The following is a 25,907-nucleotide window of genomic DNA, read 5'->3' as shown; positions in this document are numbered from 1 at the left end:
TGTTCCACAAATCAGTCAAATATGTTTCCTGGGTAAAGTTGCTCTTGTCCTGGTCAACGTGCATTTATTTAGCACCCTGACCTGACCATTTATGCATTTTCAGCTTCCCATTCCTTAAAAATCTTGAGATTCTTCAGACTTTTATTAATAAAAGTGATGTCTAATTTGATTCAGTCACTATCCCAAACCTCATCTTTCTTCTTTTTCTGCCTCTATTAATGTAGTAGTAAATCTGAGTCCCTTTGCAATATTTGCACTCAACAGAAATTGGGCCTTTTCTCCCAGTCACTTCAGATCACTTACTGAAAAACCTTCCTTGCCTTGCCTCCTAACTATTCATTCTGTTGTTTCTCTGCAGCTGTGTTTTGTTTAGATGTGAAGTTTTGTGGAGAATGCTACATAAAGAGATGCTTATGTACAGCTGAGCAGAAGGACTGGTGGAGAAGGATGTTGTATCAGTATTTACTGCCCTCCCTGTGACAGAGCCAGGGAAGCTTTGTGTTTCTTCTCCTGTGATATTTCTCATGTTTGTGACATCCGATGCCAACTTCAGTTTCTCCACGTAATGATGATTCTGGACATGACTGAGTGAGTGCACATGGTTGCCTGCAAAACACCACTGATGGCAAAATGCAAGTCACACCATAAACAGCCTGGCCTGGCCTGGCCTCTTTTTTTTTTTTTATTTTTTTTAACAAGTAGTTTTGGTGATGCTCAGTCAATCCCAGGTGTGTGTATTGTTGCATGAGTGACATCTGCAATACTTTTTCCCTTATACAGCTGCTTTCCATCTGTACCTAAGTTTAAAATTGAACAAGGAACTGGAGGAACTGAAGGCTCAGACTGCTGAATTCATCTCAGTAGTGCTTCGGACTGAAGCACGGGGATTGTGTCTGTTTACCTAAAGTTGTTCTGATAACCTGCCCCCTGCAGCTGCCAGGGTCGAATTGCCCATGGTTACTTGAGAAATTACTACCTGAAAAATTACTTGAACATGGTCATGTTCTCAGGGTGTTCCATTAAGTCCACATCCTCTCAGGCTAAATGTCAGCTTCAGCATGTGTCCCCGGTGTCTCAGAGCATGTTTTAAGGTGAAGTCATTTCTTGATGTAAGAGCTTCCTCCTTAATTTGTAATGTTGAAGTCAGACTTTCTGCCATTCACAATGGATGAGTACCCCCCTGGGTAGGAAAATATGACCTTGCTGTTCAGGAGCTGAGCAGCCCAAGGTGATGAGAAAGTGTAGTAAGTGAATTTTCAATTGTCACCATTTAGGATTTTTCTGAGCTCCCTCAGTTGGAGCTAGACTAGTAGGGTCATGTGGTTAGGTTACATTAATCCTCTGCAGACACCTGTTGGAGATAAACATGACTTCTATGCCCTGCTGCTTATGGTAGGTAGGTGTAATGCTGCTCTGGGCCTGCCTGCATCATTCTCCAAAAAGATATTTCAAATTAATTATTATTTTATAGCTGCCCTCATATCCTGCTGGCTGGTAATGCTTGTAAACAACTGGGCTGTAATGCCACAGGCTGACTGCTTGCCAGAGGTGGGTCCTGCTCCAAGTCCAGAGCCTTGGCAGTCTCTGAAAACAATGGAGTCACACAGATCTATGCAAGCCAAGTGTTCCCAAAGAGGATTCATTCAACGGATGTGTTTTTGAGAGAATTTGTTGCCATGTGCCTCTTTCCTGGTATCTTTTGCATGGGAAAGCCCTGCTGTGTTTAATGGAAGAAGCACCTGTTAGGAGTTGCCTGCTGCTTTTTCCAGGTCAGCTGCCCTTATGGAGCATGTTCCATCTCAACTGCACTGAGTACTACTCAGGCTTCAGCTAGATTTCTGCAGCAAATGTAAGTGAGAATAATGTCTCCTCTTGGTTTTCTGTCCTGTGTATTGCCAGTAATTGCCTATAATCATTCCTGGTTTCTTAACACCAGGAACAGAGGACACTGACTGTTTCACACATAAATCAAGAAGGCTATGGACTAAGGATATTATAAAACAGTTTAAAATATAAGGCTTTTCAAAAGATATGAGAGCCTTGGAGTTCTTGCTCTATCAAAAATCATATTTGCATAGATTGAAAAGACTTTCTTCTTACTGATACTTAAAAGGTGTTTAAAACTTTTAAAAGGCGAGTCACAGAAGCAACAACAAAATGAGAAGATAGTGTTGCTTTTTCTCTAGATTTCTTCCTGTAGCAAGCAGGCAGTAACTGATGAAGTCTGAAAAATTTCATCAGAAATTTTTGTGGTCAGAGTGTGGTCAGAGCATCAGACTGCAACTCTTTAAGAGCTGCTCTGAAGCCCGTGGTATCTACCAGCTTCAGCCTGGGCAATGTCTGGCTCACCAGCATCGAGCAAGGGGCAGCAGTAGTGCTCATCCCTCCCATGCCCAGCCTGTCTGCTGCTGTGCTGCCCACATCTCCCCAGAGGGGCAGCCCACCAGGACAGGGAGGTGTCAGCAGTGTAGAAAGGACAGTTCAGAAGGACCTGGAAGCCTGTGTGTTGATGTTAAAAAACATAATTTGACAAGCAGACTAACCCAATGTTTCCCAAACACAGGTGAATTTTCTCTGAAGTTAAAGCAGATTACGCTGCATCTGGTTTAACAAAGACCGACACTGCAAATATGTACTGTAAAAGTAGAAAACCAAAGCAGACAAAACTCAGATTACTGCAGCAGTCACACAGCTATTCCCCCCTTTCATGCACAGGTACCAGGTTTTTGGCTGCTTTTACTTCTTAGTCCTTTTATTGCCACTGGGAGAACAGGTCATCTGTGGATATTAAAAAGTACTGAGTACATCGAGCTGGATGTTGTACACTGGAAGCAATCTCAGAGTGTGTTAATGAACTACATGAGGGTGAGTTGCAAAGGCACTAAGGAGAAGTAGGAAAGGTAAGAAGTGCCGGCAGAGTCAAACTCTTCAGTATCTTTCACTGCAGAGAAGGGGAAGGAAGAAGTGAGGCTGAAAGAAGCAGATTCCAGAGATGTGAGAGGAAGAGGTAAATGCTGAGGAATTAAAATGGTGTGATGGGAAAGAAAGCAGGAGGAACCCCTGCAAAGAGAGGCAGTGCTTCAAAGGCAGCTGGATGCAGGAGCTTTGGAGTGAAGTTCAGCAGCATGTGGGCTCCTGTGGTGTGTCTGGTTGGGCTGGACAGAGGCCACGGTGCCCTTGGCTGTACCAGAATTACATTCCTACTGGAATGACTATGAGATGGAGCTCACAAACACAGAAGACATGCTCTGGCACACAGGTTTTACTGAATGAGAGCTGCTGTGCAAAAGGTCTTTCATGGACAATAAATCCTTCTGGTGGCAGCCAGTGACACATTCCAGGTCCCCACTCAAGCATCCATACTGTTGGCATTGTGGCCCTGGCATTTCAGCTCTGACCAAGCAGGCAGAAATGCCTCCCAGCTTGGCTCAGCAGCCTGGATCAGCAGTCCCTTCTGCCTGTGTTTTTCACTAAACTTCCCTTGCCCAGAGACTGTATCTTTCCTGCAGAGAAGTGATACCATTTAATAGGTAAAGCAAAACCATGTCTCCAGACAAGCTACAGACTTGGTACAGGGTAGGAGGTATTGTGCCTTTCAGGATTTTTGTCTGTCCTTTATTGCAGCAGTTCCTCTCACCTTCCCATTGCCTGGGTTCTTCTGATAGGCTTACATGTAGGTTTTGCTCTTCTGCTCTCTTCCACCAGATAGCTCTGTTCTTTCTTCTTTGGGATGGAAGTCACACTCTTACTGGTGGGGAAAATGGTGCCTCTAGAGATATTTTCAGTTGCTCAGATCTTTCAATGAAGTAAGAGCCCACTTAATATTTGCAAAAAAGAAAAAAAAAATTTAAAAATTAAATAGTATGTTTTAAATGAAACTGGAAAACTGAATGGGAAGGGAAACTGCAGAAGGGAAGAGCATAGAGGCAGTGGCTTTTAAAATTTTTTTTGATCATTCTTTCAGATGCATATAAACACTGAAAAGTGCCACTGTCCCTTTATTTTTTTATGCAAAAATTATGTGTTTGATATCTGTCCAAGGTAAATAAATGGACAACAATGGGCCATAGGGGCTCCATTTCTGGTGCTTGCTGGGCAACAGCAGCAGCTGGTCACAGTAAACTTGATACGCTGGAACCAAGAATTTTACCCAACAGTTACTGGAAGTCATGGGATCTCAGAGGTGATCCACTGCCCCTGGAATCATCTGAGAGTGATCAGTTTAGAAATGGCTTTGTAGGTCAGTGTGTGTTAGCCTAAGACTGCCATCAGTCTGGTGCTGCCCTCAGACTTGGCCTTCACTACGTCTTTATACAGCTTTTGTGTCGAGCTTTTGTAGTTCTGGTGGAGTCTTAGACTTGCAGCAGTCACACCTAAGCCAGCTGGGAAGTCTGCTGCTGAACCCACTCACATATCAGCTGGTGAGCAATGGCCTGTTTGGGAGGGAACCAGGGTAAAAAACTACCATTGTCTTGCTTTGAAGATCCATGGTCTCTCTTGAGACCCTCTACAACTTCCTCTAGGCCAAACCAACGGGCTTCTTCTAATTCCAGGCTGTCCATATTGATCTGGAAAGAATTGGGAGAGTACCAGTTCCTTAAATCAGGTTTAAATGTGGCCTTATTATTGCACCCACAAAGATCCCATGCTAGAATTCCTGGAGTGCTTTATCCATGCCTGAATTAAGAGCTGGTGCCAACACAGGAAGGGACCCACCAGTGCTTTCTTGTCTTGGTTTCCATAGGGAAGCCATGATTAGGGTGGCCCTATTCCATCAGGGTATTGGCCTGCAAAGTAACAGGAGTCTGAGCACAGTAATTAACATGGCAGAACCTGCATGTTCTATGGAGAATATGAGATTAATATTAGACTGTACCTCCTCTGCAAAGTTCAGAGGAAAAAAAACATAGAAGTGCTGGGCTGTGGGCTTGTATTTATATAGTAACCCTTGTAAAACCTGGCACGTTGCAACAGAAGATATTATTATTTTGAAGTTTGTTCTACACTTGCAGAGAAAGCTAATGGAAAACTGCATTTAGAGAAGATCTGATGCTCTCGAAACTGAAGTCTGTGGACTGAAAGAGATTTTGCTATGAAATGCCTCCAAAGAACCCAAGTCTGCTCACCTCAGCCTCCTGTGCCCTCACCAAGGAGTGACAAGCAATCATTAAGGAGCTGTTGGGAAAGGGCCAATGCTGAGAAGCTGAGTACCACACTGACTCCACCTCCAGGCCCACCTCTTCTGCCACCTCTCTCTGGACTGCCTCCTCCACATTTTCACCTAGAAGCAAACAAAGGTAGGTAAGGACAGCTTGGCCTTGGGGCAGCAAACCATGGCAAAGAAAATGTAGGCACACTCAGTTCTGAGGTGTTCCAGCTCTGACTGTGCTGACCTGGAAATATTTGTCAGCAGGATGCTCAATTAAATTAATCAGTTATGCTTACCTCCCTCAAACAGAGGCATCAGAGATATTTTTTTGCTTTGTCTACAAACAGCTGGTGAACAGAACCTCTTTGCTGCCTCTCTTTGCCATTTCCCTCTTCAAGACATTTTCCCTCCTGTAACAAGAGGTCTGTAGTTCTTCTGAACCAGACTGCACTAGATACAAAATGGACTAAAAAGGTATCTGGGGATCTGACCCAGGGAGCCTTGTTTTTACAGTGAAGGATTATAGCAACTCATACCCACCCTTGATTCCCATTCTCTTCAGATCTTTAGAGCTATTTGGAATTCTGCCTGAACGGTAACACCAATCTATTTAGATCCATTACATTTTTCCTGATACCACCCCTGTTTCCATCCTCCTCTTTGAATAGGTGTTTGCATAATGTCACACCCTGCTGCCTCCATGGCCCTGCATGTCTGAGGCCACCTTACCTATGTCACAGAACCCCGACAGAGCAGTGTACATCCCCTGGGGAAATGAGGGCTGTCGTGTGAGGAGGCACCGGCTCCCATCAGACACCAAGGTGATCACCACAGGAGACATCTAGCAAATGTATCAAAAAGCAAAGTGAGGAGCTCAGACCAAATAAGTGCAAATTTTTGCTTTTCTGCGCTGTTTGGGGATCACTGGATGAACACTGAAGAAAAAGCACTCAGTTACTTGCTGCCTTTCACAGGTTCCCCTCTGTGCCACCCAGGAGCACTGGCTTGTCCCCACAGACACCCTATGTCACCCACCTGTGTTGTTTAGGTGCTCACCTGTGGATAATAAGTTATTCCACTGGCATGGCAGACTCGCTTGCTGCCAGCCATGTTTTTCTGAGTGGGCTGCCCAGTTTTGCTGCAGTACTGGTGGGAATCGTGCCACCGGAGAAGGGACTGGGCCTGCAAGCACCAACAGAGAACCACAAATCTTACTCATATCTGGGGCAAAGACATCATTCAGAGCAGTCTCCCTGCACGATAGTTTGCTGTCTTCTCCCCAGTTGTGTGGATGAACTCTGAGTTTGGAAGCCTCAGAAAGGCAAATGAAGTGTGGGCACTGGTTGTGAAAAATGGCAGATTTGCAACCCATGTTTCGTGCTTCTTGCTTTAGCATACAGACTGAAGGATGTTTGGGGAGGCAGGGAAGAGTTGTTCTTTACTGGGATATAATGAGAACTGAACTATTCTAAGCCTCCAGCCCTTAATGTCTTCTTTAGAAATAGCCCAAGCGCCACAAATATTATAGAGCAGGAAAAGAAACATGAGTTTTTTCTAGTTAAGGGTCAGGACAGCTGATTTTCAGACACATATTTTCTTAGGGGTTCCAAACATAGACATAGGGCATCTGGAGAGTAACAGCTTGTAAGTGAGTAGTTTAAAAGAAAAGCTCTGAGAGATCTGGAAGTTCATTTGTGAAATTTTGCCCAAAAGATTACAGAAAACTAGTGCCTGGTAGTTGCTAAGCTATGGACAATCTGGGGTTGTTGTGACCCAGAAAAGATCAGTATATTTTATGCTGGACATACAGCAGGGTGATACTAAGTGGCTAATTACTGCACTCATTTTTAAGCCACTTGTCTGATTCTCTTTCTGTCACAGCTTGCTTTTGGGATCACAAATTTGGGAAAACTGCTGTAATTTGTAGTTTGTTTATATGCTTGTACCTAGGTCAGTGAACATGTACAGTAGGTACTTCCACAATATGTATTAAACCATAAAACAATATCGTAGACAAGGAGGAGTCAGAAACGTCAGAAATAGCAACATCTTGAAGTGAAAAATTGTGCACAGTACCGAAGCCATCAAAGAGGAGTCCTTCCCATCCACTATGAAGAGAGCCTTTCGTAAGTCAGTAAATGATCCCTTGAGTTCAGATTCAATGACTGATTTGTCCAAGGCTCCTGTTCAAAAAAAAAAAAAAAAATTTGATCATATAAATTGCAGATAATTATCCCAACTCTATGCCCTTCATTGTTTCAGTATACAATTTCTGGAAGTTCCCATGGAAGTGATAACACATCAGTGGTAATGTTCCCCAAAGTTAAGTGACCAGCCAACAGCCCACCTTTATGAACACAAGCATAGGAACAGCAGTGTATTTCTGTGGCTCTGACCCCCCACCCTCACAACAGCTCCTACAGAGCCTCAACCAAGTCCTCTTTGGCTGTAGATGTTCACCCAGCAAGGCCCAGGGATGCTGCCTGGACAGCATCTTCATCTCAGTGCACTGAATGTGATGCTGACATGGATAGAGGAAGAGTCAGCCCAACCTAAATCCAGGGCAAAGTGTGGTACGTGCTCGTCTGAACAACCAATCAGCACTGACTTCTCTATCTGCTGTTCTGTCTCTCTGAATTTCTTCAGGATCCTTTTCATCTCTAAACAACAGGGGAAAGGGAAAGAAAAAAGTAATCATAAAAGCAAAATCATACAACCATGATGCACTCTCTGGATCTTCAAGGCACATGCTTGGTTCAGTGCAGTGTGACCACCAGAAAAAGTGACCCCACCCAGAGGGAGAGCAAAAGTCTGGTATTTCTCCTAACTTAGAGCTTTTGACCACCTCAAGCTAAAGATGCAGATGCAGTAATGCTTGGGGAGCAGCTGTCCTTTCTGTTTCTGCCCTTCACCAGCCAATACCTTTCTCTCAAATAAAACTTTTCCTACATTACACCAAATAACAAACCTTGTCACTTAAATCTGTGTTTTCCTGCCAGCCCTTTCTCTTCAAAAGATTTGGTCCCAAACGTTTCAAACTGAGCATCTCAATATAGATAAGGTATATGTTGATACTGTACATGTGTGAAGAGCATGCCAAGGTTTTAACTCTCAATAGTCTTTTGCTTTAAAGAAAGAGTGCCACAAATAGGAGAAAGTTCCTGCACAGCTTTATAGATTTTACCCCCAGTGTATGGGGTTGCTTATTGCACATGACTCTTGTACCATTGCAACTATGTGATCCAGGAGGTGTTCTTACCTGCTGCACTGAGCTGTGGTACCAAATATTTCTTCCCAACCTTTTGCAGGAAGGGGGAGAGATTGTGAAAGAGGCAGAAAGTTCCTGAATTCTGGGCTTGTCTACAAAGGGTATCATCTTCTTTTAGCTCATTTAAGTATCTGTAGGGAGAAAAGAATTGGGATGATGAATTCAAGATCACGTTGAGCTCACCTGTGTTATATTTGGATGTGTTTATTTTGCACAGAGCAGGAGGGCTGAAAGGACAGTACAGATTTTATGTATTCCACATGCTTCTAGAGCTTTTTACAGCTGAGTCTACTCTTTGGTGGGCTGTAGCCTGTGGCAAAGGTCCCATGTGACAGAAAAGATTGCAGTTCTTAGTACCACACAAGTAGCCTCAAATCTTGAACATCTAAGAAGATGGGTAGGTAACCCAGTCTCTTAATCCAAGAGGTCTACTTTATAGACATGATCATTTGTGTGCAGGAAACCTTGATCTTTCCTTTTATCTCTCTAGTCTGGATAGCTCCAAATCCTGTTTGGGGAGGCTACCAAGCACTTCAGGTGGTAAATACACTTCCCCTCAGGGGACAGGGATTACTGCAGGGTATGTTCTGTCACGCTGACCTGAGGGGTAAAGAGTCTGAAGACTTAGGACCCAGCCAGGGCCTGTGTTTGGAAAAGCAGTCACTGGAAAAAGGGTGTCAGGATGTGCTTCTTTCAGATCGTTTGCAGTAGTATTTAAAATGAGAGGAGCAGCATCACTTTCAAGTCTGCCTTGTATTTTAAAGAGACATTTAGCTAGAACAGCAAGCATATCATTCATCAACAGAACTTCAGCCTGAGATAAATGGCTCTTATCAGTGGTGAAGGAATGGAGAGATTTAGACTGTTAACATTTATAGAGCTCATGTAGCATTACTATATTATTGCTGAACTGTTAAAATATTAACCCTCAGATTAAATTTTGGTAGGGCTGCTTTTGACAGTGGACTTGAGACTTCCAAACTCTGGTCTTCTCATTGTACACAAGAATGAGATGAGAACTTACCTCATTTTTCTAACATAGGTAGAGTGTAACCTGCAGAAGAGAGAAGCAGCTCTTCTATACACTGCTTGATAAATCACAGCCATAACCAACACCCACAGGTAGCTGTATCTGTCTAAAAAGACAAGCACAATATAATGCAGTGTCCCTGGAAAGTTAAATTTAATCTCAAAAGTGCAGTACCAGGAACCTCCATCTTGCAGAGTCTGCAGAATGGTGGCATCTGCTTTCTGAAGTTACTGCTTTGGTCGTAGTCTCTAGTCATACATCAAACTCAGTTTCAGGCAATTTTTAAGACTGTTTAAAGATACCTTGGTTTGTTTCCATCAGTTAGTGTGCACAGTTCTTCCAAAAACTGCTATAAGACCAGATTAAATGTTCCTCTCCTAAACTCCTGTATCCCTGAGGGAATAAGCATGGAAGGTGACTGCTCTCGTTTGTTTCCTACACAGTTGTGATAGACTCAATCCAACTGCACGTCCTATTGCAGCCCACAGTAGATCTGTGGGAAAGGCACCAATGCCAGAAGAGAAGGAAAGACAAAATATCAGCTGTGGAAGAGAATTCCTTGAGTTAGATGACAGCAGTTGCAGCTGAACGGAACCATCTCCAGCCATGGATAGTTTTTGTGCCAAAGGATTCTGCCACATTTTCAGGTCAGTCACAGAGTGCAGTTTGAACTCAGCTTTGGGATGTCAGAAAATAGCCAGAAACACTACCAGCTATAGTATTCAGATGAAACAGGGATGAACTGATTCATAATTCTTAACAATTATTTTAAATATTTTGCTTTTCAACCATAGAATTTGAAGCCTTTCACGGAGGAAGTTACGTCTGCTTTGATTCACAGCCCCCTAAGCAGTGCCAAAGAGCAGCTTGTGACTCCTTCCTTCCCTGGGGGTCAGTGCCTGCTCCCGAGCAGTGCTGGAGCTGGGCTCCTGTCTCTACACGCGAGCTCTGACATTCCCACCCCGGATCCCTCTTTCCCACTGTCTCAGCCCCGGTGGGCTCCACCGGGGTGATGCCAGGGGAGCAGATCCTGCTGGGGAGTCCTGCTCAGCAGCAGCACCGCTGCCCCCCGGCTCGGGCAGAAGCCGGAGAGGAAGGGAAGGGCAGCAGAGACATTTTGTGGTGTGACCATTCCGTGCCTGTCACGTCTCCACCCCCACGACTCCGATATCCCGGCACGGGAAAACCCCCCAGCAGACATGGATTTTACAAACAGATCTGCACTTTGCTGAGGAAAGAACAGCGGGGGACAAGAACAGTAAATTGTACCAGAAACCACGAAATGCAACGTACGCAGGCGTTTAACCCCTTCCTTCCCGGGACTGCCACGTTTTGATGGGGATCACTCAGAGACAGCACTGAGCTGGTTCGCTGAGCCCATCCCCACGGGCCCTCTGCCTCGCCTGCCAATCCCACGGGGGCTGCGTGGCTACAGGGGCGGGACGTGGGCCCGGCCTTCCCCGCGGGTTCTCCCCACTCACTGCGCTCCGTGCGGGAGGAAGGAGCGGTATCCCCGCAGCACCAATGGCCCCGGGCCCCGCGCTGACCCCGCCGCTCCTGCACCACCCAGCGGAACGGCGGGGCGGGACCGCTCTGCCCCACCGGGAGCCATGGGAAATGTAGTTCTGAACAAACTCCTCTAAGCCCCTGGTCAAACGAGATGGCCGACTCTCTGCTCTGGATTGTTATTCTCGAGTTGGTGGGGCCGCCAAAACTTTTTTTTTTTTTAATTTATTATTATTTTCATTTTCTTTCCACACCTTCTTCATTCCATCAGCAATCCAGACACCAACTTGGACCAAACAAAACAATGGGAACAAAGCTACTGCAGTAATTTGAGCTGTTCTTAGCAGAGGACTCTGGTTAGTTTCTTTTCCCCCCCTTTTTTTTTTACCAAGCTTTTTTTTTTTTTTCTGTATCAGCAACATAAGTGCATTGTTTAAAGCAAAGGACCATATGTCCTCAAGTAGGAAAATATGCCAAGAGCTATATATATATCTAAAGGACTTAACTGTTTATAGTGTTCAAACACCCAAACCATAGTTGAATTTGTAAGTGAATAGCTGTGATAAGAAAGCTGGCTTTGCCATGACAGATGTCAGAATAATGACAGATTATTTTCATGCCTTTATAACTGAGCATACAGATTCCTCTCGAGAACTGAAAACGTAATTCTGGGCTGGAACCTACCTGCCTATATTTAGCACAAAGAGAATTTTATAAACATACACAAGTAAATGTTTTCAGGGCAGCCTTTTGGTTATGAATTGAGCCATTCTAATTGAGAAATCATGTCATGTAACTTGAGAGCATAGCTTGTAAAAATAATAAACAGAGTATGTAGGGAAATAGCAGCTTTGTTACCAGTGTTACTTAAATGTTTAGTATTAATTATGCTTGACTGCTGTTTGTGTGCTTCCTGAAACAGAGCAAGATGAATTTTATTAATCCACAAAGTTAATTGGATTAATGGAAAAAACACACCTTCCCTTAATAAGATACAGGATTGAAATACAATCCCTAAGGGAAGTACCCACCCTGTTGTTAAAACAAGCTCACACTTACCCACCCTAACAGCCCTAAGGAACAGATCTTGGAAGAAGAGGTGGTTTTAGATGGACACACTTGGGGAAGATAGTTTGGATCTCAGATGCTGGGAACAGCCTCTCAGCTTTCTTCATCCCAAAGCAATCAGTGATTTGGTCAGTACATCCCTATCCACGTGCAGGGTTAAAAGCCAGAGCACTGTGCTGCAGTGTGATCACTCCTCTGAAGGCAGAGCAGTGCTATAGCCTCTCATTGCTGCATGCAGCTGAAAAAAAAATAAAAAAAATAAGAAAAGAGATAGAATAGCCCAATCCTGGCCTCTGCGCTGTGCAAAGATATGCAGAGAAAATGAGATTAGAGCCAGTTTTGTGACAGATCTTACCAGTGGGAAGACATTCCTCATGCCTTCTCCAAGGGTTCATCTGCCTCCTTGGGATCCCACATTAGGTATTTCTGCAGCATGTAAGATGGGGGATGATTTTGAAAATAAAAGGCTCTCTTGTAATTCATTCACATAATTATTTAATTTAAGAAGCACAAATATCAGTTTTCACTTTCACTCTGAGTTTCTTCTTTGTAGGTACTTTTGAGCCAGGGTCTGAGTTGTGTGAACTGCATCTGTAAACAGTTTTTTGTCTCCTGTACACCATGTGAGATGCAATCCTGTGGGTGATGTGAAGGCCTGGCCATACAAATGCATCTCTGATGGCTTCCTGGAGGTTACTAATTTGAGCTTTGGCAGGCAACCAGAGGAAGTGGATCCCTGAGACTCTCCCAATGCAAGAAGTGCAAACAAAAGGAGCAGACAAGGAGGCCACAAATATTTGTGATCTCTTACATGGACAAGATTGAAAAATAGGCAAATCTTTGATTTTTTTTTTTAAATCTGAATTTGTAAAAGATTTTCCAACCCCAATAAGTGGCTGGAAAATGTAATTCTAGGCTAATAATGGTTATAGTAGTAATCTTGCTTTTCTTGCTGTTGTGTGTCTTTCCAGCTGCCCCAAATAAGCAGAAACAAGCATTAAAATTGCTAGCAGCTGGCCTTTGCAAAACAACTCTTAATTGCTCTAAATACATAAAACCAGCAATCTTGCACTGAAAATACACGGTCAAGCCACAAGGAATCTCCTGGTAAAAAAAAAAAAAGCTTTCTTTTTTTTTTTTTTTTTTTAGAAATAGGCAAATGAAAGAGAAACCACTTCTTTAAGTAGAAAGTTAATGAGTAGTCTTTCTCTCTATCATTAAATTTTAGATGCAAACTAACCAAATCTGGCTGTGCTCTTAAATCTTACTTGTACCATATATTACGTATACGGGGGACTTTCACATTTGCTCATACTTGGTTGGAGTGGTGACTTTGAAAGACCAAAACTGTCTGATTTGCTGCTGCTGATTATATTGTGTTCCTAAGGCTGGCACAAGTGTAGAGGAGACACCTCAATATCTGAATGATATTTTAGTATTATTTGCTCATTTCAGCTTACCAAGACAGCATGTATGGTCTTTCTTTTTCCTCTCCCTGCTGCTGCTGATTAGGAAAGATCCTCAAACTCTGGCACTAAAAATAACTTTGCATAAAATAACTATTGCCTCTTGACTGCAGGCAATGGCTTCATTTTGGGAGCAGACAAGCACTATTTGATTAACGTGTGTGAAACTAGAAGAGGCACCACATCTTCCCAACGGGCAAACCTAAGCTGTTAATACACTTTAAAGAGCCAAACAATACTGTGGGGTAGCTCAGTGTGATATGAAGATGACTTTATATTTTGTATTTTTATACATTTCATGTTTATTTATATTTTTATAAAAACTGCATGCAGGTCATGGCCTGTCATCTCCAAAAGGATGCTGAAGAACTGGAAAAGGTTCTCAGAAGACAAAAGGCATGCCCAAAGACTTGGAGTATGGCCACCACAAGAAAGTAGGTAGGCTCTAATCCTCCAGCCTGTGCAAGGGAAAGGTAGCAACTGGTTTGTGTCTCTTTCCATATAGGAGGCTAGGTAATCACAGGCTAGATAATCACATCTAACTAGCTGGAGCCAAGTTCCCAGTGAACAACCAGAGGTGTTTTGTCATGGTCTTGCTAAGGGATGGTGTAACTGCTGGGCAAAGGGTGTTGTGGATGCAAAACAGCGCTAGCTCAGGAGAAATACTGAATGGAGAAACTCAACTGGGGGTTACTAAATAGACCACATCAGGGGGAGAACATCCCTAAAGTTACAAGCATTTGGAGGCTGGAACAGTACTCTAGGCAGCATGGGTTTGAGGAAGTTGAGTAAGGCAGGAGCAAATTATCGAGTACTGTGTCCAGTTCTGGGCCCCTCAGTTTAGGAAAGATATTGAGGTCCTGGAGCAGGTCCAAAGGAGGGCAACTAGGCTGGTGACGGGACTCAAGCACAGACCCTATGAGGAGAGGCTGAGAGAGCTGGGGCTGTTCAGCCTAAAGAAGAGGCGGCTCAGGGGAGACCTCATCACTCTCTACAACTCCCTGAAAGGAGGGTGTAACTGGGTGGGCATTGGTCTCTTTTCCCAGACGACTTTCAATGAGATAAGAGGGCACGGTCTTAAGCTGTGCCAGGGGAAGTTTAGGTTAGATATTAGAAAGAATTTCTTTACCGAGAGGGTGATCAGGCATTGGAATGGGCTGCCCAGGGAAGCAGTGGATTCTCCATCCCTGGAGATATTTAAAAAGAGACTGGATGTGGCACTCAGTGCCATGGTCTAGCAACCGCAACGGTGGCTCAAGGGTTGGACTTGATGATCTCTGAGGTCCCTTCCAACCCAGCCAATTCTATGATTCTATGATTCTATGAAATGAGTTATGCCAGCTAGGTAGAGAGCACTTAAGCACTGTTAAGGGGCAGAAACAGATTCACTGAGCAAAATGATGCTGTGACTATTGGAAACAATCTTGATTTGACTACTTGGTAGATGCCAAAAATCCTAGGCTCCTTTAGCAGAAATTTGTCTTCAACCTCATGCAGACCAATGTGGGCAAGCCCACTGCTAAACATGCTAATAAACCTTTTGTCCTTGTTCTTCACTGCCTGCCATACTTTCTAAAAATATCTGAGTAGTGCAGATAGTGAGAAAGCAGTGAATCTCGCTAGAAAGAATCTGAATGCCTCTACAGTGTGTGAGGTTTTGCCAAATCTCTAGAAGCTGCTGTTAAAGCTCTGGCTAGATCTTATGGACTCTTTTTTGGATAATAGGGCTTTAACTAGATGCCTCTGCTAGAAGCTTGGATATCATTCCAGTGTTTCCTGCTAGTTGTAGGAGTTATGTTTCTGTTGGAAGACAGCCAAAATGAGAGGAAAGGAAGGCTTAGTTTTTGACGGATAGTTTCACTAAAAATTGGCCTCCTTCCCACACTGGCGCAGCAGCACTCACAGTGCTGGTGATGTAGTCAGCTGCATGGACACATCTGTGTTCACATCTGGACAAGGAATTATTAAATTTGCTTGATGTTGTTGTTTGTTTCTTGTGTGAGACAAGTCATATCTCATAGTCTTCCCCAAAGCGGGGCAGAGCACCAGGTGTTGTGCTGGCTGCTCTTCAGAAGCCATTGCTGAGGGAATGGAAGATGAGGTAACACTTGAAGAAAACTTAGTCATGGATCATGCTTCAGCTGCTTCCTGTGACTGAGGTGGTTTTAAGCCAGTTGACAGTAACCCCTCTAAGGAGCATGTGTCAGGAGGGGGCTTGGCCCCTGTCACCTCTTTGCCAGCACTCTGTAACTGCTGTCAAAGCCTTCCAGCGAGGGGTAGCCAAAAATGTCTTGTCTTTAAAAGAAGGGTCGAGACTGGCTTTGCTGGTAAGGAGGTGATGCATTGCTTCAAGTCCACATCTAAAAGGAAAGGAAAAATTGCTTATGGATGCCCCTGATTCTAACTTAACCGCTGGAACTATAATGAACAAAAACCTTCTCTATAAACTCTTAAAAAGGAAAGGTCGGTCAGCACAGGCCTGCCATGATAAGCCAAGAGCTTAACATCTTCCTGTGACAGCCAAGAGCTCTTGCGCACCAGGAGAGGGGCGAGAGGTGCTCTGTGCCTTTGTCATCACCAGAGTTGAGATGAAAGCCCTGGGAGGAGAGAACGGAGTTTCAGAAACGGCACTTGATTAAGGTACTATCAACTCGGCAACACCTTCACCTAGGATTTGCAGGGAACCACTGAAAGAACCCGCAGCCAGCAAGGACTTGGATAACGGGACAGAAAGTCCGGTGTGATGGCAATCCCGGGTTGTGCCTCCGGCATGAACCGCTGCACGCCGTTGTGGCTGAAAGGCAAACGCCAGCCTGGCCCACGGGGTGTGGGTGTGAGCTGTGGCACCCATCCGTCCCCTCCTCTCCCAGACCCTGCTCCGGGCTCTGCCCTGCCCGTGGGTGATGCCGAGAGGGGCAGCGGGGTGGCAGCGCTGCCGGCAGCGACCCTCGCGGTTCCCGCTATTTTAAGGACTTTTCTGGGAACTTTTACTCCATAAATGCCACTTTTGGCTCAATACTCCTCAGGGTTCTTCTTATCGCTCTCCGTTATCACCTCCCCACGTCCGCGGGGCTCCCCCGCTGGCGGCACTGGGGGTGGAGGGGGACGGGACGCCCCGGGTGCCCGCCCACGTGGAGCGGCGGCGCGTGCGCAGTGGGGCCCCCGCCGCTGTGACCCAGCTCACGTAGCACGCGCCTCCCGGCCGCCCCGCCCCCGCCTCGCGCTGGCCGGGAAGGGGGTGGGGGGAGGGGGCGTGGCCCGCACCTTATAAAAGCCGGCGCGGGGACGGTCGCGCGCGCGTGTTGGGGTTACGCCACCGGGAAGCGCGCGCTCGGGCCTCGGTGCCACCGTCCCGGTCCCTGTCAGCAGCAGCCGCTCCACCCCCTCCGCCCCCCGCGCTCAGGTGAGGCCCCGGGCGCCCCCGCCCCGCGTCCCACCTGGGGACCGGCGGCGAAGGGGAGGGGGGGAGGGTCCGGGGGCCGCGGCGCGGCGGGTTGCGAGACGTGGCGGGGTGTGAGGGTGCGTGAGGGCGTGGGGGGCGCGATACGTGGCAAGGCTCGCGCCGTCCGTCCTCGCTGCCTCCCGGTGAGGGGCTGATGCCCCAGCCCTGCCGCCCGTTACGTAACGGGAGCCGGCAGCCTCCGGAGGGGGGCGGGAGGGCAGGGCCGCAGCGGTAGACTAAACACTGCCCCCGCCGCCTCCTCCGCTGCGCTCAAACGTGGCCGCGAGCAGCTCGGAGCCTTCTCCCCTTCCCGGGGCACGGCACCCATCCGTGCCCCGCCCGGTGCCCCTCTGCAGATGGGCGCTCGCCCCCTGGTCCCAGCCCACCTTTCTGGCACCTTCTTGGCTGCCGGGTTCTGGCATCTGGAAGCCGGCATCTCCACGGCATGAATGCTGCTGCAGGAAAGGGAGCTCCGTGCAGCTGATGGGCCGCTTAGTTGTGCTGCCTCAGGAGTTGACCGCTCCTGAGCGATTTCATGCTGAGGTGGATGAAAAGCTGTTTGTCTGAGCACTGAAAGGGATGCCCTGGTTGTCACACGCCGTGTTAGTAACGACGGGCATTGCGTGTAGTAACTGCATCGTGAGATGCTTATCTTCGTTCTCTCACTTTCCACTACTTTGAGTTGGAGTGAGCCATTTGCATGATGTGACACTTTGCATCTAACTTGGCAGTGAGTTGAATCCTTGAGTATCGATCTTGATTGTCTCTAACCTGACTAAAAGGAAAAACTCCTACTAGGAGTCTTGAGGATGACGTTGAATGAAAACAAAAAATGTCATATATGTTTAGAATAACTCATCCATTTACCTGAAAAGTTGGATGCTCTTGAAGATGCGATAGAATGGTCTGGGTTGGAAGGGGCCTTAAAGACCCATTTAGTTCCAATGCCCCCTGCATTTGGCAGAGACACCTCCCACTAGACCAGGTTTCTCCAGACCCCATCCAACCTGGTCTTGAACACTTCCAGGGAGGAGGCATCCACAGCTTCCCATGCCACCTGTTCCAGTGTCTCACTACCCTCACAGAGAAGTTTTTCTTCCTAATATCTCAACTAAATACCAATTTTTCCAGTTTAAAACCATTACTCCTTGTCCCGTCATTACATGTCCTTGTGAAAAGTTCCTCTTCACCTTTCTAAGATACTTTGGATTATAGATAGAAGATAACTGAATTGCCCAGCATACAGGTTCATGCTTTTTTTCCCCTCCTGAATAAAGAAGAGTGAAGTGCTTAAGTGCTCACCTACTTTGGGTATGTAGAGATTCAGTGCTCAAGGTTTCAGTGAGTGAAAGAAGCTGTCTGTGACAAGAAGTGGTTATGTGTTAAATGCTGCTTCTTGTGATGCCAAAACCTATCCAGCTAAGCATGTAGTGAGTACTCTAACAGCAGTGGAAAGTAAAGGTAATGAGTTCCCAGTTTGGGATGGGGAGGCGTGATTTTGGGGCTGGAGATGTTCTCTCTCTTACTCTCTAACCTGTAACTACTTTTGGATCACTGCTGACTATATTTGAATGATTTAAATTGCACTACAAAGCGTTTGATTCGACCTAGAGTATTCTGTACTGCTTCTTCATTATGTGCTGAGAGAATGAGCACTGATTTTTTTTTTCTTCTTTTTCCTGGGAATCAAATTAATAAGGATGTGCTCAAATCTTGCTATGCTAAGTGTTAATTCTACTGTTTAAACAGTGATTGTGGCATAGGGAGGCACATCTTTTCTAGCTGTTAATTCATGTAGAAGCTGAAGAAGCAGCACAATTTCATGAACTGCTCTCCAGTGGCTATGGTGTCCTAAGCAGTTCATAATCTGTGCTCTTCACACAGGCTGATACATCTGACAAATGAAATCAGAAATGGGGGTATGGAGGACAAGAGAGGAATTGCTACCTTGCAAAAAGCAGCTGATGTGGGTTAGTTCCTTTTAATAATAAGACTGCACAGCCCTTACACCTAACGAGTCGTCTGCTGGCACAGCTGAGGTGGTGGTGGTGAGACAGGAGCTGCTTTAGAAAATTGAGTTGAACAACAGGATTAATGTAGATTAAGAACCAGAAGAAAGTGGTACTCTGACTTGGAGAGATTCAAACATTATTGCATAATGAATGGTTTTACAATCTAAGATTTAAAGCTGTGATTCTGAGATGTGTTGGAAAATACCCAGTGCAGTTTGAAAAACATAAACGAGAGATAATGATAACACTGTGGAAGGAGTGAGAATAAATAAAGGTTTCTAGGAGGAAAACTGTCTCCATGTTGAGGTTGATATAGATAAGGACACTTTTATTTTTAAGAGAGTGGTCCAGAAGAATATTTCTTGAGGAAAAAAAAGCAATCTTACTGATAGTGTCTTTTTAACGAAAGACAGACTGCTGAAACAGCATCTTTGTTGTCACTTGTGCTGTGTGTTTCTAGGCAGCATTCTTGCAATAGCTTCAGATGGATTTGCTGTTTCTCTGAGAGAGGAGGAGGCTTTCTGTTAGTGCAGGACTACCTGCAGGCTACTGCTTTGGGCTAAAAGAGCTCCTATCTGCTACTATTTTTCAGCTCTCGATCATTGGGATTTTCTTGTTGTCTTTATAATCACTCTTTATATCTGAAAACATTTCCTATATCTTTGTACTCTGCTAATCCTTGAGCAGAAGGATAAATAGAAGGATAGCCTCCTGCTTGTTTTGTCTAATAAGATAAGTGTTCTGCTCCATTGCTACTGTTTTTTGTTTTGGCTTAGAAAATTAAACCAAGCAGGCTCTGAGAGAGCTGTGTCCATTCCATCTTCCTCTGGAAGAAAACAAGGAAATCCTTGCTTCAGTTGGGTGAAAATCTGTGTATGAACACATCTGCTCTATGATGAGACACATCAATGTTGCCTTCAAGTTGGCAATAGATGATACTTAAAACGCAACATCTATTTGACTCTGAAACTGATTCTGATCAGGTATAGGATTGCTTATATTGCAACTTTATCATTAAAAGAAGCCTAAGCCATGTCTTGTTCTTTTGCTGTCAGCAATTCTAAAAAATTCTCTTGCACTGCATGTATTTTAGTTTTAAAACAGCCTTTAAATAAGACATGCTAGAGAACTTCTCGTTTTGAGTAGTATTTCCAGTCACATTGTGTCAGAAGACAGAGTTGTCCTTGAGACAGGAGAGGTTTAGTGCAGTGAGCACCTATCATTTCTAGGGCTGTTCTCTTCTCTGCCACCTAAACTCCGATCAGTGTAACACATACAATGGATATAGCATAAGGATTTTGATAATAAACGAGTATTTAAGTCAGAAGTTGAGGACCTTGATAACATCTTGCAGCAGACTTAAGTTTGGGTAGGTAATTTCTTATTGAAATAAAGAAGCTATTTTGGAATAAAGCTAGAGCGATTCCAAAATAATTCCATGTTGAAGTACACCCTCAGTTTCCATTTTCTGCCTTATTTTCTGGATTCTGGTAAGCTGCTGGGAGCTTGAAATTGACAGTGAGGAAACTTGTATAATAAGCAACTTAAGGTAAGTGCTTCAGTCTTCTGTCACCAATTAACAGGACTTTGATTGCTGTGAGGTTATATCACTCGCTGTAGTTTGTATTAACTTCTGCTTGCATGGTTGCTATGTCTCTTATGACTTGCAGGATGTTTCTCCTTTCAGAGCACAGCTGAACTCTTTAGAAGTCCTTTAAAAACCCACTTCTGAGTTTTATCATTTGCAATGGCATTTGTAGTGTATCCCTATGTTTGGGGAATCCTGTGCCACACTTAGCAATGTATTTTGTCTAATTGCTGCTTTGTTTTGCATGTTTGTTTGTTCTTATTTTTTTTTTCCACTTTCATTTTTTTTCTGTTCTGCCATCTTTTACTGTTAGAAAGCTTTACAAATGTGCTTGTGATGGGAAGTCAGGAAGCTCCTGTGTTAAAGATGTCAGCTGGGCTCCCACTTCTGCATGTGGGTAGTAGTTCCCCTCCTCTATGAGATGCTCAGCTGCCATCCTTGTGTCTGCCTGAGGGACATGGTTGAGGAAGAGGGTGAGATTGACAGGAATAATCTAGAGAGATTTTAAATCTTGTTTTACTTCATGTCACTGACAGGAAGAAATTAAGCCTACTTATTTGGCAGCTTATGCATCTAAGATATTTCTAGCATCTATCTTAACTGAGCTTTATTTTCTTTTACTTAAGCACCTGCAGCTGATCTGTTTGTAGTAGTTTTGAAAACTGGGCTACTAAGCAACTGGTATTAGGGCAGTGAAAGTTTGGCTGCTCTCTGCTATGGGCTGTCTTTCCAGTTCTAAATTCTGGCTGAGAGGGAAGCAGTCTTGGGTAGCTGAAAGCTATTATGGGAGTCTGAGTCTTAGCAAATGACAGAAGAGCTGGACAAAAGGAACAAATGATGGTTTATCTGGGACACCTCTTTGAGTGCCTAATTGCTGTCACAGTTAGAAACTTTATTTACACCTATTCAGAACTTCCCTTGTTGCAATGTGTGGCCATTGCCACTCACCCACCCGTTGCTGGGTGCCTGTGAAGGTGTTAGGGGGGAACAGGGCTGGAGCTGTGTTCAGGGCCAGCCCAGGCACGAAGAAAAGAGGAATGGTACCTAAAGCATGCTGTGCATGTTGTGCAAGGTATCAGGCTGTCACCGAGAGCTGTAGGTAGAGAGGAGACATTGTTTGCAACATCTTTCTGGTGTTGTTTTTGCATGTGTGTGTGTTTTAGAAAAGTTTCATATTGATTAATAGTAACAAGTAAACTTTCTGATGCTTTTGTTTCACTGAGTACAGTAAACAAATAGCTCAATGAATTCTGAGTACTTATAATGTTTGCAAATATTTATCATGTAGTAGAACTGTTTGTGCTGTGTAGTTGAATCACAGATGTATTAGCTCAAGTGCTGAATGAGCAGGAGGCATGTGGCTGTCTGCAGAGCAAAATATGAATTGAGCAGTGTTTTTAATAAGAGTGCAGAGTACACATCAGTGTCCTTGTGTATGTGGGTACAGCTTCTTTTGAGTAAAGAATGAAAGGAAATTTGCTCCCAAGAAAGCCTCATTCCAGATGTGACCCACTAATTAACAACAATTATTCAATTTGAGCTCTTGTTTAATGAGCCTGATGTTAGAGAAGTAGGTACAGTTGTGTTGACCTTGTTAAGATCCCTAGTTTATGTTGAAAACTAGGTGTTACTGGCTGTCTGGAGGGTTGTATGTTTATTCATGTTTTACAGACGGATTAAACCTGTGCTGCTACCAGAAACAACAATTTTTCAGTCTTTTGCTGTCTTTGGCTGCCAGTTCTGCCTCCAAATTGCCTTCTTGTGCTGGCATAGATGTAATGTGGCTATATAGTGAACTGTATGAAAGCTGAACCAGGATGAAATGCGTGTTTGAGGCAATTTTTTTATTATTATTATTATATTTGGAATAGTCTGAATTAGCTTTTTGCCTGGCTGCCTGTGGAGGGGACAAGTGCCAGGGGAGAAGTGCTGCTGTGGGCAGTGGGGCCAGTTCAGAGCACTGGGGAGGCTGAGGCGCCTGACTCAACTAGGGGAAAAGCAGGACTCCAGGCTTCCCTCTCCAGATTTCTACTTTGCAACTTTCTGCTGGTGATCATGTCACAATGTTTCAGCCCTTTAATTGTGGTCTTTACGTTTTAAGAGGATTTACAAGAACTGGAGGTTGTGGTGCTTTTGTGCCTATAAATTTCCTGCTGTTCCTGTTAGTGGCACTGAAACTGTGCTGGTCTTCTCAAAAATTCAGTCCATGGAGTCAGGAAAAGTACTGCACTTCTGGAATGATAGAGGTGGAAAGGAAGGGAGGGAACTGCTTCTTGACCCTTCAGGTGCAATATGAGAAGAGATATGTGCTTTGGAGTCAAGGGACCCACTTGTGGGTGGGATGATTTTTCTCTGAGACTCTTGCCACTTCCCTAGTTTTTATTACACCTTCCTTGTATGAAAGACACAAACTATTCCCTGTCAGCACTGCCAGCTCAGTCAATAGCCTGTTGCATTGCTTGCATCCCTAAAAAGGCTGAGCAACTTTGTAGCTGCACTTTGTAATGCTGCCTTTTTTTAATTTTTTTTTTTTGTTCATTAGTTGTCTTGCCATTGGAAGAGTTGTAAACCACTTTCTGTTAGTATGTATGGTGGTTTTTATTTTTCTAAGGAGATACAGTACTTGAGAGTCTTAGGTTTCATGTTTGGAAAAAAGTAAATCTTGTGAATTCCAGGGCAGCATAATTACTTTTAATGTATACAGCAGCGAAGAAATCTAGCCTGTTAAAAGGGCTCAGGGTCTTGAATGGCTGAGAGCTTGGCAGCTGTTTTACTGCCTGTGAGCCTTACCCAGGGATTAACTGTGGACTAGTGACATAGAAGCCTTTTGTGTCAGGTTTGGAGTCTGGCATGATGGTGATGGCAGCTGAAGAGCAGGGGAATGCATGTAACTTTGTGGACTGGTTGTGCAGCGTTTTCATTCAGACCTCTTCCACTGGCACTTGTCTAACTGATGAAAAGATTTTTACTGGATGAACTTGATAGTATTTATTTTAATGTGATGTTATTTTTCAGTGTTTGATCTCGTGGTTTTTTTGTGTTTTTTGCGAAGCAGCTCTATCTGTGTCAAAAAAAGAAAGAATGGCTGTAAAGGTCCTGTCTCCAAGCCATTCCTTCTTCTTTTGCCTCACAAGACAGATTGTAAGAAAGTCTGCAGAAAGGCACCAGTCCTCTGTGAGAGCTGCTCCAGCTTGTTGACAGTAGAACTGTTAATGAAGTTCTGCTGCCTCAAGGGCTAGTGGCAACCCCAAGAGAATCAGCTTGGTCTTTTGAAGGTAGATTCAACTCTCTGGTGAATAGGAATTTTTAACCTACTTTATGTTTCTTCCACAGGTAGGTGGCGAAGTGACAGCTATTGAACTATGGCATTCAACAAGATTTGGTGTACTGTAGCCCTTGGACTCCTGCTGCCTTTTTCTTATGCCCACACAGACTTCTTCACTTCTATTGGTGAGACATGCTTTGGTGTATGCACATAAGAGCTGGAAGATTTCACTGATGCCTCTCAAAACTGATTCTGCAATGATGTGTTAACAGCATGCAAGGTTTTTATTGATCCAGAATTGAACCCATTTACTAGCTTGTGCAGCCTTACTGACTTCTTTCTTTTGGGAGAAGCTTTGAGTTAAGCCAGTCCAGTTAGTCTAATGTCACAGCCTAGGTTTTGCATTCACTGTATTCTTATAGATTATAAACATCTATAATATAATCTTACGGATTCTAAACAAAGTTGTGGTGTCGACTGTTGCACATCTGCAGAAGCAAGCAAAGCAAGGGTACGTAACGATACCAGTATGTCAGCACACTCTCTCTTGTGTTCTGATGGCCAGTGACACAGCTGGAGATGTGGACTGCATCACTTTGTGATTAATCAGTTCAGCTACCTGCTTGCAGGAGATAAAGCAATTGCTACTTAATAATAGAGCCTGTTAGGGGACCTGTGGAAGTCAGACAAGTAATCTTAAAACTAAAATGCTGAGTTAGTATTAAATATCAAATATGAAGGCTTTGTATATTTCTGTAGCTTGGTCTTTATTTGCTCTAGGTTATATATGTATGCTTGGATGAAAGATTACTCTGTTGCAACTTACTTCCTTTTCCAAATGAATCTTAAATGGGTTCTAATAATAAATATGTGATATTAAGTTCCTTTCCATGGCAACAAGCTTGGTCCAACATGAGATTTCTCTTAAGAAAACCAAACCAACAAACAAAAAACAAAACAAAAAAACCCCAAATGCAAGAAACCTTACTCATATACTTCTTCAGGATTATTTAAACAAATGCAGAAGGACTTTGAGGAAGAAAGCTGCAAAGAGGAAGAAAGTAGAAGAGGGGAAGGATGCCTCTACTTCTCAATTTCTGTGTTTTTGTTTTTCCTGGTCTAACCAAACTTCTGTCTTTTCTAGGTCATATGACAGACTTAATTAATACAGAAAAGGATCTGGTGGTGTCACTGAAAGATTACATCAAGGCAGAAGAAAGCAAGTTGGAACAGATCAAAAAGTAAGCAGCTGGTTTCATAATGCTAATAGCTAATAATCTGAGTCCACCCTTATGTAAAAAGTGCCTCCCAAGGCTGATTAAATTTGTGGAATTTTTTCTCTGAGGAAAAGCTTAAACTGTCAGGTTTTGCTAGGCTTTTGTCCTAAGTCATTATCTCCAAGCCATTGGTTTGTTTTATGGAGCTTTCTAATGGTGGAATCTAATCAACCCACTTTCAATTTGACACCTTCACTTCAGGTCTCCTGCTTGTATGTAATTCCCAAGGGGATGTAGTTCTTGAATGACAACTTGTTTAGTGGAAACCCAGGGCCTCCAAATATGTGTTAGAAGGACTGCAATGATGTACTAGATGTAAAAGCTCTAAAAAGCATTGTTGTGTCTGTATCATTCATGAGTGGCTGACCAGTGAACAGTAATAACACCCTGCAAGAACAGAGTCTTTTTCTACATCCTGTATTTAAATTTAAAAGTAAAATAAAGCAAAATTAAATTCTTTACTGTTTTTAAAAATGAGACCTGACCATTGCCATTACTGTGTTGCTGGGTCTATAGGTGTGAGGACCAGAGACAAACATCTCAGATTTTATCAAGAGCTAGAAATAAAAATTTTGTACCAGTGATTCAAGATGGTTTCCTGGCTTTCAAACATGTGCATAAATCTGTTATCAGGATGTTCAAAGTGTGTTTAAAGTGAGAAATGCATTAATTTTATTTTAGCCATTCTGCCATGCAGGAAGAAAGATACTTTGTTGGAAAGTATTAATTTTTATCACTTCAAGTATGTAGTTGGAACTGTTTATAGATTTGGAACAATATAATTATATTCTTTACAGCTACAGATTAATATAGGAGCATGCCAACTGGACATCCAG

The 25,907-nt window shown here is 44.0% G+C and overlaps 2 protein-coding genes across 13 annotated transcripts in view; one reads left to right on the top strand and one right to left on the bottom strand.

The window, feature by feature from the left end:
* Positions 1-1,463: 1,463 nt before the first annotated feature.
* On the bottom strand, positions 1,464-11,031 carry NUDT13 (nudix hydrolase 13). 9 transcript variants are annotated; one of them, XM_030453606.1, is made up of 10 exons: positions 10,929-10,996; positions 9,442-9,553; positions 8,409-8,548; positions 7,702-7,809; positions 7,226-7,332; positions 6,206-6,331; positions 5,879-5,990; positions 5,127-5,281; positions 4,466-4,568; positions 2,776-3,817 (listed from the first exon to the last, which is right to left on the bottom strand). In XM_030453606.1, the coding sequence occupies exons 2-10, from the start codon at positions 9,522-9,524 to the stop codon at positions 3,738-3,740; spliced, it is 1,014 nt and encodes a 337-aa protein (XP_030309466.1). In that variant the 5' UTR covers positions 9,525-9,553; positions 10,929-10,996; the 3' UTR covers positions 2,776-3,737. The 9 variants fall into 9 exon arrangements, with proteins under 9 accessions (XP_030309470.1, XP_030309466.1, XP_030309468.1 ...); XM_030453608.1 differs by lacking the exon at positions 4,466-4,568; XM_030453612.1 differs by lacking the exons at positions 2,776-3,817; positions 10,929-10,996 and adding an exon at positions 10,717-10,786 and having other exon boundaries at positions 3,836-4,568.
* Positions 11,032-16,733: 5,702 nt separating this feature from the next.
* P4HA1 (prolyl 4-hydroxylase subunit alpha 1) overlaps positions 16,734-25,907 on the top strand; it is a 35,495-nt gene continuing 26,321 nt past the window's right edge. For 2 of the 4 annotated variants that reach the window (XM_030453042.1, XM_030453043.1), the window contains exons 1-3: positions 16,791-16,890; positions 23,863-23,979; positions 24,939-25,035. In XM_030453042.1, the coding sequence (XP_030308902.1) occupies positions 23,892-23,979; positions 24,939-25,035 (185 nt within the window). In that variant the 5' untranslated portion in view covers positions 16,791-16,890; positions 23,863-23,891. Of the gene's footprint in view, positions 16,891-23,862; positions 23,980-24,938; positions 25,036-25,907 lie in introns of all 4 variants that reach the window. The other 2 variants (XM_030453041.1, XM_030453044.1) reach the window with 2 other exon arrangements.

Source organism: Calypte anna, chromosome 6 (genome assembly GCF_003957555.1).
Source record: "Calypte anna isolate BGI_N300 chromosome 6, bCalAnn1_v1.p, whole genome shotgun sequence".
Classification (NCBI taxonomy): domain Eukaryota; kingdom Metazoa; phylum Chordata; class Aves; order Apodiformes; family Trochilidae; genus Calypte; species Calypte anna.
The sequence above is the reverse complement of the archived record's forward strand: the minus strand, read 5'-3'. Positions and strand labels throughout refer to the sequence as shown.